This window comes from Spea bombifrons, chromosome 4 (assembly GCF_027358695.1).
Source record: "Spea bombifrons isolate aSpeBom1 chromosome 4, aSpeBom1.2.pri, whole genome shotgun sequence".
Classification (NCBI taxonomy): Eukaryota; Metazoa; Chordata; class Amphibia; order Anura; family Pelobatidae; genus Spea; species Spea bombifrons.
Genome location: NC_071090.1, coordinates 38503388 through 38523620, shown reverse-complemented (window position 1 = coordinate 38523620; position 20233 = coordinate 38503388). Strand labels below are relative to the sequence as shown.

Sequence of the window (20233 nt, the reverse complement as noted above, 5' to 3'; positions counted from 1 at the left end):
TATGTGCAGTGCATGAAATCAAATTTTGTCCTCTTAGGTGCACTGAATGGTGGGGCTCAAGTCTCCAATTGAGTCAATCTGGCCAAATCCACTACCTGACCCATACATACATAAGAGACTCATGGCATGGCATCATGTGCAGTTGGTTGCAATTTGTTTGATAATATACTAGTTCAGTAAACATCTAGCAATGTGACATTACTATTTTTGCTTATTTTTTCACCCAGAAAAGATGGCAACCTTACTTACTTTTAATGGCATATAACATGTTACACATTCTCCCTCAGACATTAACACGAAATTCTTATTTTTCCATACTTACACATCCCTCATTCACACATACCTATTTTCCCCATCCCACCCTAACACATACATGCATACAATGCTGAAAGAAGGATTCATAATATTTGTAGCAACTGCCAGTACTCTTCCTATTGAGCCTGTGAACAACGGAGCAATGTGTTGATTTATGTCTTCTAGTGTGATACTTAAAGTGTGATTAAAAGTGAACTTATATTTTAATTATTTTTGCTGCAGTGAGCACTATTGTCTTTTTGTATATATTTCTAGGTATATTTTTTAACAACCGACATTCAATGTATATTTGAACAAGAATCCCGGAAGAAAAATGGGTACATTTTTTGTTACACCATTATAGGTACACTATGGGTGTTCCATTTCTACATTGTTTTGTGCAGTGTATATATTTTAATTTCACATTGTCTTGTACAGTATAAGATATATACAGTATTTCTACCACTCCATGGTCACTATTGTTGTTTAATAAAAACAATATAGACTTAGGTAACTTGATCAGTTATAAAGAAGTGTCTTTTATTTTGGTAAATAGTGTCTTTTATTTTGGTAGATATTAAAGTGACCCATAATATGTATTTATTCAGAAAACCAAGAGAAAGGGGAAGAAAGGACATGAACGTAAAATGTTTTGTTAAGTGGTAAAACTGGACTTAATATGGTACTGTTAAAATCTTTTTTTTTCTGTTATACAATGAATCTAAGCATGTTAACCTAAAGTATTGTAATGCTCTTAAAATACGTACACTATTACATTACATTTTTTATATAGCGTCTGAAGATTCTGTAGCGCTGTTACAACAGAGTCGGTAAAATAAATTAAAATCACAAACAATAACAAACTGGTACATTATAGAAGATTAGAAAGGTAACACAAAAGGTAACTTGTTGAAGAATAAAAATATACAATATATACATATCACATGCTTCTTACTTCCATACACTATGTACGGTTATTTGTGGTTGAGCATTGTTGTGTGGCATGGTAGTGATTATATACATTGTTTGTAGTAAGTACCTCGTAAGGGGCAAATCCAATGTTTACCGTGACAACTTGGAGAATTTCCTATAAAGAAAATATACATCACAACAATCCTACCTTTCGTTTTGTTCATTCTCACAACTTCCATGGTAAAGTCAAGATACTATATATGTCTCCTGGGTTTTTCTAATCTTTTTGGTGGATTAAAATTTCCAAAGAGATTTTTTCAGGGGACTGATCATTGCCCTCGAGTTATACTGTATATCTGAACAAAAAGCAGAGTTTCCTTGTACAACATGCTAAGGTGTGACAGAACAGAGGTTAAATGTGGCTTACTGATTAACTGATCACTGAGTACAATACGTCAAATTGGAAATGCTGATGTTAATAATTTATTCTAGTTAGAGAAATACTGTGTGTTAGATCTTTTTTTTTAATTATGTATAGAATGAATATATGGTGGAATTTTTAAAATTTTCGTAATATTTGCTTTGTGTTTATTTCACAATATATGAAGTCAACATTATTCCATTAGCCAATAAAAGGTTTTGATATTACTCCTAGTGATTGTTGATAATTGGTAAGTTTTCTTTTGAAACACAATATCCATGCAAGTGTTTTGTTTAATTAACATAAGTATTACAGAACTATTCATTTTATGAATGGTAGAATTTAAGAAACTGGAGGGTCTAAAATGGAGATTCAATTTCATTGAATAATCTATTCTAAATGGACTCTGACTTGTTCTGGGAGTGACCTATTCAATCTATTTATAAACTACTTTATAAACTAATGTACAAAACCAAATGCTTTTTAATCTCACCACTGCGGTAGCTGTAAGGAATGTTTAACAGAACATGTTAGGGGATAACCAGACGGCCTGTAATTATCTTGTGTTAAAGTGACGAGACCTTAAATAAAAAGACTGATTTCTTATTCATGGCTCATTTGTGAATAAAAAAAGTTAAGGGGGGTATCTGTAGCTGAGTCAGTGACCTATAAACAGCCACTTCCTGTTTTTCCTTCAAGAACATTTTTTCCATACTGAGAAAAGTGTCATTTAAATGATTGCCACAAAATTTGTACGGAATTTTGTTTTAGATGTTATACTAGGGAACAACCGGTATATATACTTTTTATATTTTTGTATAGTTTTTTACTAGCTAATTATGTGATCTATACACCAGTGGACCGAGGAATAGCTATATGATGAACATTTTCTTCCTAGGGTATCCATTAAAATACCTGTATTGCCAAACCAACCTGGCTACCTTTCTTGGTTAAATACCAGCCAGTCCTAACTCTGCAACTCTTGAACATATGGCTATTGTCTTTGTCTTTGTTTAGTTGGCTGTTATTCCATCTTCTATTCCATTTTCTAATGTTCATGGGGAAACCAATGGTAATAGTTTGTATGATTCTGATTAGGTATCACAACACAGGTAAAGGATTTATTCGAGCCTGGGGCTTTAATCATTATCAATACAGTTTGTTTGTTTTCTAGAAGCCCAAGGTATCTTGTGCTTTCCATCATCATGTGAAGACCAGTGAAAGTTGTGCAGCATGGCCATGATGGAAACCAAAACCCTAATCTATCTATTCTGGAGCTGAACTCCTCATGTGAAGATATCAAGCCCGTCCTCCCTTTGCCGGCCAAAGCCTCAAGGAGGTCCAGATCTTTTAGAACTCCCCAAAGAAGGGCCTATTAAAGTCTTCAAAGAGAGATGGCAGCCAAAAGGCAAAGCTCATCAAACCCCAGCAAAAGCAGAATCTTCAGCAACTCAGCTCCACTGTGATTAAAATGAACAGTGTTTCAGGGGTATGCTAAGGCTGGAGCATGACATGGCATGTGATTTAATGTAGTAAACAAAATCAAACATGCTAGTGCCTGTGAATGTGTGAGACAAAATATTAGTGTCATACCCAGTTTGAGGTTTGGTACCTTACCTAGAGCCCTGTGAAGGGTTAATTTGGCTATTCTTTAGTGGTCTTAAATTAATGTGTAAATTACACCTCACTACTAAAAAGTTATCTGCCATCAAATGCCATGTTCCAATGGAACAGACTTCCAACAGAAGTGGTAGAGGTTAACACAGAGATGGAATTCAAGCATGCATGTGATAGGCTCCCTGAGGATGCCCCAGTCCTGGTGTGATAAAAAAAATTACCCTGTATACAAACTCCACACCTAGCCTAAAAGGCTGGAGCTAGTGTATACAAAAATAAAAGTGCTGATTTTTTTTAAATAGCACGTGTGCTTTTTTGTACTTTGAATATTTATTTTCAATAAACACTAGTCTCGTACACAAAATTTTGACACTGGAAAACAAAGTCGGTCCCCTAAAAGGCCTGTTCTTACTGGAGAGGAGGGAAGTTAGGTAGCTCTTTTAAGCAGCCCCTTTCCTCTAGCGACTGTTTCAGTGGTCTTAACCCTTGTGGGGAGGGACCAAGAAGATCCGGCCCTCCTGCAGGCCTAATGGCTGGGGAGGGAAGGAAGGGGCCATATATCTATTGTGGAGTGTGACCCTCAAAGAAAATGAAGAAGGGGGCCTGGTTTCCACCGCGGCCTTATGGCACGCTGGCACTAGTCACTGTTTTTCTTCACTACGGAGCCACGCATGGGATAGGCTAAGGCTATCATCAACATAAATCAATATAAAAGCCAACTAAGGTTGGCATTATGAAAAGAATGTTTGGAAAGGAACAACAAGGGAAGAAAACACTAGATACAAGGGCTTTAAGGAGTACTGTGTGGAGCTTATGCTACGAAAAAAGTTCATTATTATAGTAGATCAATCGCCTAAAAACAACCAGCCTAGAATTCCTCACCACATAAAATACATTTACTAATATATGAGATGCTAGAAAGTAGCTGAAAATTTCCCTCCATGGATTATTTTCCATTGCTTAAAAATGAGCATAAGGAATCTGAGTTTTCATTGTGGTCTGGCTTTGAACTGTTGAACTTAATACTGTTATGTAACACTAATAAAAATTATAATAATCTATAGAAATGTAATATATATCCTAAATTCATATACACGTAGTACCCAATTTATAAGGTAAATCTAAATAAATACACAGTGGTGTACCCACAGGGACCACTCATATGATATGTCACAAACCCTGTGGTCAGCTTCAATATGTCACAAGGAGGTAAAGGCAGATCCATAGGGATGGGCTGGCCCAGGGGGCAATTGCATACCAGGCTGGTCCAGATCCTTCAAACAAGAGTGGTGTTAGAGTGTTAATATATGTCTGTGTGTTTGTGTGTAAGTATGTGTGGGCAGGTTGTAGTTACATTCCACTTACATAATGGGATCCCCATGGCATAAAGATACTTTGATACTTGGAAGCGTCTGAGCACTTAAAGTTTGACTGCTCATAAATGACTAATTGATTAGTAGTGCAACTTGCATACTATTTGTTGTCAGCTGGTGCCTCCTCAAAGGGTATAAAGATCCTTTGCATTCTTGTTCTTCAAGCTGAAATGTCAAACACTGGAGTTTTGTACTTACCAAGAAACTGAGAACTGTCTAAAACAGAAATTGAAACGTCCACTGGATGATGACAATATCCTGTTGGATTAATTTCAGATTCCATCCAGATACTTTATAATAGATCTTTTTTTAATTTTTTCCTGAGATGCTTAGATAACACTGACCTGATGAAAAAAAAATGCATACATGAGAATAATTACTTTCATAATATAACATTATCGCTAATTGTTAACTATGAAAATACTTGCTTCTGTCTAGCCCACCAATATCAGCTTCTTTTTTTAGCAACATGAAGCTTGCAGTTCAAGATGCTGGCTATTGATATGGTGCACTTTTCCTTTGTTGAAAAGAGAGGATTATTTCTACTTTTGCCATCTTTGCCCCCCTTAAGCAACAGATACCAAAACAGGGCTTAGTGGTGGATGAAGGAACACTGGTAGTAGGAGCCCAAGGCAAACAGTTCGTGTTGCTGGCACTAGTGAGTACCGCAGTAATACAGAGGAGCAGACTGTGACACAATGAATCTCATTCCAAAGCATTATGTTGTTTTGAAAGTTTCATCCTAGACTCAATAGGCAGACTCAGATTACGGTGGTGCTTGTGGAGGTAGAGGTGGCATGCTGGTGACATTTAAATATTTGTTTTGGTTTACACTCTTTATTGAGTTTCCTTATAAAAGTAGTTTGCTAATCAAGTTTCCGATGACTCTCCATTATAAGTATTTCTATAGAGTAAAATTGCTTAACAAATAATAGCTCAAATGTAAGCAGATACAAGCGGAACAAAATAGTAGCATTAAAATATGATACTGGAAATCGGGAGTTAATGCTTCCTGCAGTAGTCAGGAAATGTACTACCATTTCTTTCATCTTAAGATCTGTCTGTGCAAAGATCATTATGTAGGCCTGATGGCAGCTAAAAGAAGATAATGGTGCTGGCTCTACACGTGGGACAGGACCATGATTTTTGTGACCAGAGGGGCAGCAAGTACAGCTGTATAGGACCCAGCCTTTGCAGGGGGCCCCAGAGTCCCGCATAGGTGTACTTCCCCCTCCCACATCCCTACTACATGCCTGAGTAATAATGTACTTTTGCACCCTTTTCACATACAGATCACGCTACTGTTATTTAGTTCAGCAACCTTAAATGTGTGGGGGTCAGAAGGGGGAAAAACACTTCAGGAGAAGTAATTGATTACCTGATTCTGATTCTGCCACTGGCTGCCATTGTGCTTCTGCAAGCTGAACTTTAAAACTAAATATCCCCACAGCAATTACAATTGCCAAACAAAAGCACAAGCTATAGGTAGTTTCAATTAAATTTAGTTATGATTAAAGCTGAAAGCAACAGATTACTTTTAAGTGTAATGTTTTTGTTGTGAGATGTGTAAAAAGCATGCGCCTTTGGTGCTCACTTTAAAACTAATTCTACAAAAAATGAACCGCTGTATTCAGATAATCAAAATACATAGATATATGCAAAATGTACAGATTAAAGGCTATAATATAAAGATTAGTATTTAACTTCTGGGGGACAAGTAGACGTATTGGCTAAAGAGATTTATATTACCGTAATATACAACTAATTGTTCGCCAAGTTTTCCTTTCTTATACCTTTTCATTAGCCTTGTGAAAATAGGGTGCTGATTTGAAATATCCTATATATAATGTTTATTTTTACAAAGGTAAAGAAAAAAGGATTTAAATAAAAAAAAAGATTAAAAGAAAACAAGTGTCCTGTATGAAATATCATATTTCAGTTAAAGGGACATGTATATAAAGAATGCAGTGTAGGGAAAATACAATTTTGATGATGGTGTTTTTTTCTGCAGAAAGTAGTGGGTTTTTTTTCCGAAAGGGAAACACTGTTTCTGTCATGTGACTGTCAACCAGTCATGGTGTGATAGTAAAGTAGTTAGTGATTGGCTGCAAGTTGTGATGTGTGATTAGGTAACATCTACTTATATCCTCAGGTTTAGTGTTACAACATAGATGTTCTCTCTGTACAGACTTTGCATGGAATGTTAATATGGAATGGATAGCAGATTACAAAACCATACTCATGTCCTTGGTGTTTTTGCAGGATAACCATATGCCTCATCTCCTGCGTGTTAAATTGCCTTACTGTGTTAACCTCTACTAAATCTGCTTGGAGGCTGTTCTACTTATCTACCACCCTCTCAGTAAATAGGAAGTAAAACTTCCTTATATAAAATGTGATTTTAGTAATAGTTTTTTACAGATTATGCTTGAAAAATGTTTTTTCCTGGAAAAACAATGCTTTCTCCATGCTCTCTGGTGTCAGAACAGACACAAACCCATCAGAGCATGTATTAAATACGGTGCAGAATTATACGACGACATTGAAGAAAGCTCTGTTTTTGCTTTTAACTTTATCTTTGTTGTTGAAATTAGTAGCCATTAGACAGGAGAATGAAAACATTATAAACGACGGTTATCAAATTTTACTAGCTAGTTGTAATGAATAATGGCAATTATTAAGCAAATAATGGCAAAATAAAGTAGTTAATGTCACTTCAATGATATAGCATGTGTTTCCTCAATCATTAGTTGTATGAGTGATTTAGTTTCTCAGTGTCAGTTTTAATGTGCAACATTTAATGATTAAAGGTGTATACCTTTTAACAAGGGAATGGTAAACAAATCATGATTTGCTTCGCTTTATAAAATTTCCATTATTTTGCTTTGACCTTCTTGAATAAATCGAGGAGAAATCTGCCTGTGTTAAATATACACTAGGATTACCTTACCCCTCTTGCAAGCTGACACTTCAGAATGCTTATTGAAGCGACCTTTGACATAAACTAACTGTCAAACTCACAGACTAATTAATTAATAATTGAAGCCTTGACTCAATACATGGACTACAAGTCTATTCACAGTAGTATGAAAGTCTTCATTTAATAAACTGATGATCCATCAAAAAATATAGATTTCACTACCATCACTAGGCCACATGGGTTTAATTTAATCTAGTTTCTAGGATTTAATTAATGGAATTCAACCATATTAATAGTGGCCTCATATAATAACTATTTTCCCAACATAGAACTAGATATTTGCTTATGATGTATAAATGAAGATATCATTAAGTACTTAAAATGTATTTGCTTTTCAGTGGGTTTTAAAACCTTTCTCAAACTGATAATAGCACAAAGTCAGTACAGATACATTTTAATAAAGAAACTTCTTATCAAAAGACTTTCACTGGAGCTGATTATTGTCCAACTCCACTAGATTTGTACCAGCTGCACTCATAAAAGTTCACTCTGTAGTGACCTCTGATCCAGTTTTCCATATGTTAACATAGAATTGATTTTTTTTCTAAATCCATTACAAGTTGCCTTTGTTGATACATGATGAGATGACAGAGATCAGTAAATACATGTTTGTCACAAAAATAAGGTAAAAATACAGCAAGATCATTCTGACAACTAAAGCGCTGTTTTCATCAATAATCAGCATTCTAACTAGTAACCTAGCCACAGTAATTATTCCTTGCTGATTAAACAGTTGCTTAGGGCCCCCACTTGCTACCCTAGATGTGACCCAGGACAGTGCCCCAGCCACCCCCATTACTTACCTCCACAGCCATCATTCATTCTGCTGAGCACCAGAACATGTCTTTATATGGTGGGCTCCACCTCCTAAGAATGTGTGGTGCCAGGAAAAACAAAGTTATGGAGACTTTGTAAGCTATGCAGTTGTCCATACTGTAAATGGACCAGGTACAAGGGATAGCTTCAATGTCCTCCACCAGAACTTTTGAGTAAGCATTCCACTGGAGATCCCAATTGCCCAATGGGGTGACAGGTCTCTGGTTATGAGCTGAGGACTTGTCACCCAAGGCCTAGTAAGCCTATGCCAGAATATAATACTGCCCTTCAGTCAATTTTGGAGTCCTGAGGCAGATTCTTGCTATATGTACAGTGGCAAGAAAATAAAATGACCCCTTGGGAATTAACTGGTTTTCTTAATTAAGGGTTTATAAAATGTGATCTGATCTATATCAGTCACAAACAGTAGAGTACCTAAGGGGGCAAGGGGGGTGTGGTCTGCCCCAGGTGCCACTCATCAGGGGGGTACCCGGGGCGGCAGCCTAGCAGATGTTTTTGTGGCCTGACGGTCACCTAACACAGGTCCACAGATTACCGATGTGGAGCTCACAAAAGAAAGTTACCTAACATAGTGTGTGTGCGCTACAGCGGTAAGCTGCGGGCCTGCGCTAGGTGGCCGTTGGGCCACATAGACATAGTGGCATAGTGAGTGAGTGTTTAGGGGCAGGAATGGGACAGGCAGGCTGTTTAAGGGGGCAGAGGTGGCAAAGGCAGGCTGTTTGGGAGGGGCAGATGTAGTACAGGCAGGTTGTTAAAGGGGCAGAGGTAGCACAGAGAGGCTGTTAAAGGGGCAGTGGTGGCACAGACAGTGCTGTTTCAGGGGAAGAAGTGGCACGGGCATGTTAATTTACCATATCAATGTCTGATATATCATATCATAGTATATCTGGCTAAGTATATGTGCTTAAGATATTAGCATACAAACGATAATCTTTCATGTCCTTATTTATTTATAAATAATTTGTCTGTGGACTAATTAACTCTTTGAGAGTACTTTGTAACCCTTTCCAGCTTTCTGCAAAACAATAATTCTTGATTGTATGTCTTCTGAGAATTTTATGTCCAAGTAGCTCTAAAACACACCTCCAATTTAGTTTCATTGATTGGACTCCAGGTTTACTAATTCCTGACTCCAGTTAGCTTTTGTTGAAGTGATTAACCTATGGGTTCACATACTTTTTCTAACGCACAATGTAATGTTTGAATGATGTATTCAATATGGACAAGAACAATACAATATTTTGTGTATTACCGTATTTGCTCGATTATAAGATGACCCCCCAAATGTGAATATTAATTTAGAAAAAAGAAAAAGCCTGAATATAAGACTACCGTATTTGAATTAATTAACCTGTAAACTATTTTTTCATATTTAATAAAAACTATGATTGAGAAAAATGCATTTCTTGTTTTTACTTACTTTTATTTGCCAACCTTCCCCCGGCTATGCACATCTGCCCCACGACTCTGCCCCCAGATATGCCTTATACCTTATTCATCACTTTCAGTATGGACAGGATTGTTAAAAAATCTGAAGTCACGTGGGTTTCAAGATCAAAAACAACATGGGTTTACCTCAGGAAGATTATGCCAAACGAATCTTATTGATTTTTTTGATTGGGTGACTAAAGTAATTGATCAAGGTCAACATTGCGTATCTGGATTTCAGTAAGGCCTTTGATACTGTGCAACACAGAAGACTTATAAATAAACTGCAATCTCTGAGTTTAGATCCCAATGTTGTCGAATGGATTAGGGAGTCGCTGAGTGACAAAAAACAGAGGGTTGTAGCAAGGTCTTGTTACCAGTGGGGTACCTCGGCAATCTGTACTTGGACCCATTCTCTTTAATATTTTTATTAATGATATTGCAGAAGGTCTTGATGGAAAGGTATGTCTTTTTGCTGACGACAAAAATTTCCAACAGGGTTGACGTTCCTGGAGGGAGAAGCCAAATGGCAAATGATTTAGGTAAACTGGAAAATGGTCAGAGCTGTGGCAACTGGCATTTAATGTGGATAAATGCAAAGTAATGCATCTAGGGCATAAAAACCCAAGGACAGAGTATAGAATATTTGAAGATTTAAAGGTAGGCAGACAATGTAATAGAGCAGCAGGTAATGCGAGCAGAATGCTTGGTTGTATAGCAAGAGGTATTAGCAGTAGAAAGAGGGAAGTGCTCATGTCGTTGTACAGATCACTGGTGAGACCTCACTTGGAGTATTGTGTACAGTACTGGAGACCGTCTCTCCAGAAGGATATAGATATGTTGGAGAAAGTTCAGAGAAGGGCTACTAAAATGGTTTATGGATTATAGCATAACATTTACCAGGAACGGTTAAAGGAAGAAAGACGTGACATGGGGGATATGATAGAAAAAAGGAGAAATACTACCACAACAAGAGGACATAGTCATAAGCTAGAGGGGCAAAGGTTTAAAGGTAACATCAGGAAATATTACCGTATTTGCTCGATTATAAGACGACCCTGATTATAAGACGACCCCCCCAAAATCTGAATATTAATATATGAAAAAAAGAAAAGGCCTGAATATAAGACGACCCTATAGGAAAAAAGTTTTACCAGTAAATGTTAATTCAGGTAAACTATGTGAACTATTGTTTGTTAATAAAAGCTACGATTGAGAAAAATGTTTTGTTTTTATTTCCTTTTTTTCCCAACCTGCCCCCTCCCAGTTATGCACATCTGCCCCCAGGCTTGCCACTCTGCCCCAGAAATGCCTTATACCCCATATATGCCACTGTGCCCCATGATATGCCTTTTAACCCTCTAAATGCCACTGTGCCCCACGATACACCTTTTAACCCTCTATATGCCACTGTGCCCCATGATATGCCTTTTGACACCCTATGTGCCACTCTGCCTCCAGAAATGCCTTATACCCCTATTTGCCACTCTGGCATTTAAGGGGTTAAAAGGCATATTATGGGGCTGAGTGGCATATAGGGAGGTATAGGGCATTTCAAGAGGGAGAGTGGCGTATAGAGGGTTAAAAGGCATTTCTGGAGGCAGAGTGGCATTAAGGGGGTTAAAAGGCATTTCACAGAGCACTATGCCTCCAGAAATGCCTTATGCCCCCCATTTAACACTCCCTCCCCCTCCCTCCTCCAAACTTACCGGTGCTTCTGAGTCCCCCGGTGCTTAGTCCGGGCAGCGTGTATTCGCGTAGACAACTTCCGCTCTATGCGAATCGCGTAGAGCTCTACACGCTGCCTGGACTAAGCACCGGGGACTCAGAAGCACCGGTAAGTTGGGGGGGGGCATACACAGGAGGATCCAGGTCCCCTGCATCTGAGTCCCCGGTGCTTAGTCCGGGCAGCGTGTAGAACTCTACGCGATTTGCGTAGAGTGGAAGTTGTCTACGCGAATCACGTAGAGCTCTACAAGCTGCCCGGACTAAGCACCGGGGACTCAGAAGCAGCGGTAAGTGGGGGGGCATACAAAAGAAGATCCTGGTCCCCTGCATCGCTGCAGGGGATCTGGATCTTAGTCTCATAGTCAGACCTATTTGAGCATGGGATAGGCATAAAGCCAAGCTAGATACAGGATAAAGCCAGGTACTAAGGAAAGTACTCAGAGGTTGGACAGACTGGATGGACCTAATGGTTCTTATCTGACGTCACTTTCTATGTTTCTATAATGTCTGTGGCAACTGCCACTGGTCGTAACTGGTCCTTCATTGTTTGTCTTTCAGTTTGGAGATTTTCACATTGGAATGACAGCAAAATGTAATTGTAATTGTCATGTCCTAACCTCCATAAAAATGTTTTCATTAATTCTACCTCTCCCTTTTTGCCAATGATTACATGTAGAGGTGGAGCAAGTGCTGCTTTTCCATTCATGGGCCACACTTTCTACTTATGTCCTTGACAATCAGTAATGTGCTTTAAAAATGGCATATGCCTTTTGTAAATACAGCTTTAGGGTGTATATTTATTGAACTATTTTTTAAATAAAACTTCACTTAGCCCTGTGAATGAAAAGGCCTGCAAAGCATATTCATTGTCCTATAAATGTGTCATCGTAGGAATATGGGGTAGAGTTCAAGGACTGCCTAGAACATACATTGCTGTGCTCTGTCATATGCATTAGCAGTCACACAGGAAATACTCCCACAAATACGCAGCAGGCCTGTAAGAATTAAGATGCATCTTTGTCTGTGACACAGGTACTGATCCATACGCCAGTAGACAACTAGCTAATGTGCATCTAATGTATGTGAAGTAAATGGAATACTAGGTCTTGTGGAATATGTGTATATGTGGAGTGGACATGAGAGAGCATAGGGGCAAAACAAAGAATGCTGAAGCTTCCTTCCTATATACATGGCTGCGTCTCGGCTAACAAAGCCCAACATAAACTACTAAATATGAAACCAAAATCAAACAATTTCTGTATATTATTTTTTGTTTTATTAGTGCCATCAAATTCCATAGCTCTGTACACTTTGTAGACAGGACGCTATTTAATGTGTTTTTTGCTTTTATCCCTCTTTTATTATTCAGAGGTAATAATTGTTATATTAAATATCTATTACATTACATCGCATATAGTATTTACACATATTTAATCACTATATACACTCATACAGTATGCTATAATGTGAAAGGTTTTAAATGTATAAGTAAAGGTTGTACTTGACTTGTATTAGTGTCAGTTTATACCAGGGGGATCTGTGTGCTAAATGCGTAGAGATTTCCTTTGATCTGCTTAGACACGAGGTGATTTTAATTGGAAAAACAGTGTATGTTGAGAAACATGTATGTTTAGTTGAACAGTAAATGTTTGTTACTTGACTGTATGCCGTGAGAGTTAAATTGCTATTTTGTACTGTATTTTACAGAAACAAGTATTGTCTGTCAGGGGCGTAACTAGAAACCTCAGGGCCCCGGTGCGAGAATCTGTTAAGGGCCCCCCCCAACCCATCTATCCCTTTCTCACGATCTACCCTCTCCCTCCCTACCCCCCTTCTCATGATCTACCCTCTCCCTCCCTACCCCCCCTTCTCACGATCTACCCTCTCCCTCCCTACCCCCTTCTCACGATCTACCCTCTCCCTCCCTACCCCCCCTTCTCACGATCTACCCACTCCCTCCCTACCCCCCCTTCTCACGATCTACCCACTCCCTCCCTACCCCCCTTCTCACGATCTACCCACTCCCTCCCTACCCCCCCTTCTCACGATCTACCCACTCCCTCCCTACCCCCCTTCTCACAATCTACCCACTCCCTCCCTACCACCCTTCTCATGATCTACCCACTCCCTCCCTACCCCCTTCTCAAGATCTACCCACTCCCTCCCTACCCCCCCTTCTCATGATCTACCCACTCCCTCCCTACCCCCCCTTCTCACGATCTACCCACTCCCTCCCTACCCCCCCTTTGTAGGTCACTTACCGTCAACTCCTGTGTTGGGAGCGTGAGGCGTTTGTCTCGGGTGCTGGCGCTTCACTGCCGAGCGCCGGCATATGACGTCATATGCTGGCGCTCAGCGCGAAGCGCCGGCACCCGAGACAAACGCCTCACGCACTCTGGGCAGCGCTGAGGCAGACAGCGGCTGTGGCAGCAGCGACGGCGGCGACGGCGGCAGCAGCAGCGGCGGCAGCAGCGGCGGCAGCAGCGGCGGTAGCAGCGGCGGCAACAGCGGCGGGGAGCAGAGGCATCCTGGATCTGTCAGTCAGGGGGGTCCAAGAGTTGCCGAGCGGTCGTTTTCAGCAACCGCTCGGCACCCCTTGGGCCCCCCTGACTGGCAGAACTCCAGGGCCCGGTCGCAGTCGCGACCCCTGCGACCCCGGTAGTTCCGCCACTGTTGTCTGTATACAGTATAGTCTTTATTGTACAAAAATAAGATAGGCCATTGCATCTGGCCCATTATCTCTGTGTAGCCTGACATGTAACAGTTTGCAAGAGCTCTTTCACATGGATTTTGGAACCGTATCATATTTAAATATACACAGGGACAGTAAATATAATGCAAGAAATCCTCTGATAACAATAATACGTAAAATACATGATTACCTCTTAAAGGTTTTGTTCCACTAAGGCAAAACCACTCTCTAGTATGGTAAACAAATGAAGGCTCAGCAGATCTAGCATTTCATACTTTAATAAAAACACAGAAACCTTTAAGAAGCCTTTAATATTTTCATGGTAACAATTAATCAGCATCTGTTTGGATGTCACATTAAAATTAAGACTTCCTAGCAAAAAAATATGAGTATGACAGCATTTCCAATGATGAAATAAATTCATGGAAGGATATGTTCATTCAACTGTACTAAGAATTATGTTTTCAATTCTTCGTTATGTTACAAAAGTATTTAATTCAGCAGAGTAGGTGGAACAGCTCCTATAACAGTCTTCTTTATAGCAGAAAAACTAGACAGACAAGATGGGCCGATTGTTTATCTGCTGTCTAATTCTGTTTCTATGTTAACCAAGACTTGTAAGATATCAAAACAACTGCAGTCTGTAAAAGTCATTATTATCTACTCATAAATGTGTGTTTCTTGATTTACAGTGAATTTGTAATTTTTCATAGATGCTACTGTCATGGAAACTTCCGTGCCCTGGGCCCCTGGAGGCCAGCCTCTATACAGACCATGGGCCCTGGCCTTGGAAGGGGTTCTGTTTTTGGGGAGGTGGGCTCAAGGGATGCCTTAAGACTTTTTCTTCTCCCTGGTACAGAGTGCCACATTTTCCCAATTACCAGAGACTCTAAAGACTGTGGAGCTTGGACAGCGATTTGGGACACCTGCATTATGAAAGGGGGGATTTATGTGTAGTGTGTGTGGTGTGTTACTCTCCATCGGGTGAGGACTTACAGGACAGAGAGCTCTCTGGCCAGTAGTCGGGGAACTGTCTGTGTTTACCATCTTCCCCACAGACTACAATAGCGGTCCCCTACTGAGCGGAGGTGGGCCGAGTGCAAATACTGAGCCGTGGGCAAAGGAGGGCCCTATGGAGAACTATGAGTAATTTGCTGTGAGTATTGTATGTAAATACCCCCTTGTACTTTTTAAATACTGGTGTGTTTTCAATAAAACTCAGTCCTGTTTTCACCTCAACATTGGTTCTGTCTGAAGCTTGGGGTAGGCTGTTGTAATAACTCACTGTCCTTTTCATGTGCTGAATATGCTAATCTATGGCTAGCCACAGCACCAACACAACTCTGGTGCAGCAGCATCTCCCTTCTCTCTACAATGCTGGTTCTGTATGGTGCTGAAGGGGGTTAACTGCTGGTCTCTCGGCAGAAGGAAGCACAGCTTGGCGGGAGTTCCCCATTCGGGGTACAGGGTGTCCCGTCACAGCTACATTTTACAGTTCCATACACTAAATACAAGTGTGTAATGGTGTTAACAGTTTAAAATAGAAAATATATATGTATTAGAAGTCCACCTTATATATATTATGATATCAGCCATCTTAAGCAGCCTTTGTAAGAGTGGGGAAAGAAGATTACTTCAGGACCAATTGGATAACACTGGCTGTCCCATAGGCTGCCTCCATCTCAGCTCCCATGAGGTCAATTTTAAACAAATTACCTTCAAAACAATTACACTGGTAACGTTGTCATGACGTTGGTAGTTTTGCATTTCATTGGTGCCATAAATGACATTTTATGTAATGTAACAATCTGAATTGAAAAAAGTATTAATGTAATAAAATGACACACAAGTAGGATGATACAGTAAGTGTTAAAATGCATAAATAAAACAGATTATCAAAAAACTGTATTATAGCTGTAAACAATCTATTTACTCTGTATTGCTTTAGTAAAGGGTATTTCAGACAGAAAACCATGATGTGTTTAACAAAACTACATGACTCGTTGATATATAACCTGCTCATTTCCTTTGGTACTGATATCTTTGAGTGCTACACATTTCATCACCTGCCCAGGTGAAAAATCAAAAATTAAGGTTCACTGTGTTGACGAGAAGGACTGTTGGGCATGGCTGAAGCATCTAGCTTCTATTACTTGTTAATGGAACAGTGATTTGGTCTGTGAGGAGGAACAATTTTGCCTATTCTTACCTATGCACTTATTCCCAGATGGTGTGCCACTGAGTTCATCACTGAAACAACAGTGAGCCCACAAGTACTAACATTTCTACCAGATTGATGTTGGGAAGCTGATGCTAGGTGGAAAAATACTGAATGACCATACCTATGTAAATTCTCTCTTTCTGGCTATGCAGTTACTTTCAAAAAGCAGTACTGCTTAAACCTATGGTTTTGTTAATATTTGGTATTTTCAGATGGTCCCTACTAATAAATACATACAGATTTGTTAGGGTATGTGCCACTTTTTACACATGCAATTAAAACTATTGAGTGGTTTATTAGTGATGGCCGCTGTCCTTGTCCACAAGTGCCCCACCCCCCAGAAAAAAATGAAATCAGTCTGGTGGCTTTTTGAGACCGTTTCAGATGGGACTCCTCCAGTGAGTTACAACAGTTGGTTGCACAGAGATCTGCATCTACCCTGGCTGTCACATATTCCAACCATCTCCTCAGTGCGGCAGGTCTGGGAGAACATTACCCATATCTGTAATGGAAAGGCCCCTCACCTCTGGCGGACCTCTTTAAAGTGCCCCACACAGGTTAAGGTTTTATCACCACTTTTGACACCCAGTTACAAGATGGCAAAATGAATGAATGAGTGAATGAATTGTGCTACTTCTAACATAATCATATTCACATTTCTTTAGTTTTATTTTGGCAAATGAGCTTAAAGCCACAAATGTCTATTGGTAACTATATGTGCAAAACAGAATTGTGATGCAATTCTACAAGGTTTGTCACAGTGACAATTTGCACAACCCCCAATCTGTTCTAAAGTAAATAAAATTGCATAGTTATGCTTCTTACACAATGCCTTTCAGTCATCAATGTTTATAAATGGCATTTACTTCTATAGTAAGAAATGTGTAAAGTCATCATACAAATATGTGTATTGACTTTAACTTTTGGGGAATCAATAGTTATTTATCATAACATTATCATCACTTTAGTGGCAGTATCACTGCTATGAAGCAGACTTTTCAGAGTTGAACAATTATGTTCTAAGAAAAATGGTGATGAGTGGCTGATTTTGTACTCAAATTTTCTCTACAATCTCAATACATAGTTCTGTATGTTATTCCCCCAGGAAACAAACATTGTCCTTAAAGTGGAACTCCAACCATTTTTATTACTAACATCAGATTAAAAATAAATTTTCATAAATATTGTGCTGTTTTATTTTTTAACAGGTCTAGTTTTTGCATAATATGTTTTCAGACTGCTGCATTTTAGCCATTAGTAAGTGTACTAGCTCAATCTGCTAGACAAGCACTCTGACTCTTTATCATGCTGCCTGTGATAAACAACAGAACTATTCAGTGTTAATTAACCAGCCGGAAACTCTGACTAAAGAAAGTTTATGGAAGAACAGACTTCGTTAGCATTGTCATAAAGAACCAGTGTGGTTATTACGCAGGGAAAGTTACATGATTGACAATAGTAGACTCCAGGTCTGCAAAAAATGGAACTTTACTGGAACAAAATTAACTACAATCCTACCATATATTACTGTATATATCATTGCATTTTAAGTCGAAAGGTACTGGGACTTCCCCCTTATGGAAAAACAGGAACACCTTCTTCTCTAGAACACATTTATTACTCGGTAAGTAGAACTGATTGTGCAAGTCAGTACAGACAAGTCTGACGTGTGATTCTGCCAGCCAGCACTTTGTTTAGCCTTTTATTGTATTCTAACTATCTCTGCCAGACTAGTCATTTTATCCAATTGCACTTCATCTTATGACCCACTCTGTCAGTCCATCAATTGGTATCGCATACCTGCCACGTTAAACTTTAATCTCCTGACTCTTGCTTACACATATTTATTGAGCCCTCAACACATCTACACACTTTCACATCTGTTGTCTCTATATACTGTCGTAACAGCCGACTTCACTATGACTTGATTCACTTCTTCGTAGTAGTGTGTCTGCTCTCTGGAATTCCCTACCTCATTCAGTTAGAATTTCCCCTAATTATTTTTCAAGCTAAATTCCTCTTTCAATTTAATATACTCTGTATTTCCAGAACAAAAAAGTCTAAAATAAATATAATAAATATAAATTATAGAACTACAGAATTAAAAAAATATATGTATTACAGAAAAAAAAAATTTCCCTCATTGTATTTCTAATTTAAAAAAAAAATAAAATTACAGGGGAAGTGTGTTACTGACTTTTTAGTACCAGAGCTTGCCTTCCAACTGTCCTGCGTGGGACACACTGGGGAATGCATACTGGGCATGGGCAGAATTGTGCGCATGTGCAGTAGCGCAGCAGTCGACCAAACTCCACCCCCTCGGGAAGCCAGGCATAGGAGTTGGGAAGTATGCCAGAGTATAACAAAAAATATATAAATAGAATTACAATACAAACGTATGCAATTTCTAAAAAAAAAATCATACTGATATATACTTAATAGAGAACTCACATTTACAAATAACTTTCTAAATAACTGCTGAATAATGAAAAAATGGAGTAATGTTTTTATACCCTCAGCCAGACATACTGTACACATTTATATAAATAAATACAACATATATGTATTTTTGGTGATTTATAAATATAAATCTACAAAAAATAAAAACAAGTTAAGTATTTTTTACATGATAAAGATTTTAGAAAAATTGAGATTAGTCTGCATTTACTTAGAAATGGACAATTTTTTTTTATTTGTTGTCAAATACATTGTAAATTAAAGGCTAAATGTGGCAATAGTAGAGAGACATACAGCATGAATACACCTGTGCAGAATAAAGGGACCAGGGCAATCCACTGACAAAAAAATGTAATAGTTAAGATTTTTTGTTAACGTAAATCACTTAGTTATAAAAGATTTTCAAGCACCCTGTTGTGGAATTATATGTACCTATACAAAAACATTGTAAATTTTAGGCTGAGAATTCCCTTAGAGAAAAACTCCAGATGTGTCCTGTTTTGTATAAACCTCATCTAGACTACATGGTAAAAACAAAATTGTATTTGTAGTACATTTAAACGTTTCCTCCCATTTAAATGTGAAATGTCTTGTGCTGTAGCAGCCAGAAGATAATTTGAATATATAATCCCTTAAAAATAAAAATGTACAATTAAATACATTTTCTCCCCCATATGGATACAAAGTTCTAAATAATTCATATACCAACCAAGTAACTGCTTTTTCTTGAAAACGTCTAAATATTTGCACTTACCAAGCAGTAAAATGTCTTTGCTTCTTTCGGTTAAACACAAGTAAGCGTTCTTCATGCACTGGTAAAAACTCTGCTTTAGTGTTTAGAAAATGTACTTTGTGATAAGACTCTTGATTCAGTGACAAGCCCTCCGGACTAGTGGTGTCCAGTAGAGACACAAAGATTACTCATTAACTGCTGTCTTTCCTTTAAATAAACAGAATTGGAATTCAGTCACCAGCTTGAGCACAGACAATATGTGGCCATATTAACATATATGTTGGTACTTCAAACAACAACAACACTTATCAAGGTGCAATTTGTTGTAAACATTATTGTATTTTTTTCTTACTGAGGCAACCATGGCGTTTAAATGTATTTATCATAAGGCGACATAATGTACTGATAAAGACAGGTGTTATGTATGGACTGCAAGGACTAGAGGGCAGTGTTAATCCAGTGACTACATTCAAGACATGAAAGGAGTAGTAATACCTGATTTGTTTTCAGTAAAACAAATTATATTTATTTCGCTATTCC

At 38.6% G+C, this 20233-nt stretch overlaps 1 protein-coding gene across 2 annotated transcripts in view; it reads right to left on the bottom strand.

The window, feature by feature from the left end:
- The window catches only part of NR1H4 (nuclear receptor subfamily 1 group H member 4), a 49576-nt gene extending 29628 nt beyond the window's left edge, over positions 1 to 19948 (bottom strand). Inside the window, exons 1-2 of one of the 2 annotated variants that reach the window (XM_053464455.1) lie at positions 19715 to 19948; positions 4816 to 4961 (exon numbers count right to left, since the gene is read on the bottom strand). In XM_053464455.1, the coding sequence (XP_053320430.1) occupies positions 4816 to 4900 (85 nt within the window). In that variant the 5' untranslated portion in view covers positions 4901 to 4961; positions 19715 to 19948. Of the gene's footprint in view, positions 1 to 1414; positions 1551 to 4815; positions 4962 to 19714 lie in introns of those variants that run through there. The other variant, XM_053464456.1, reaches the window with a different exon arrangement.
- Positions 19949 to 20233: the final 285 nt, after the last annotated feature.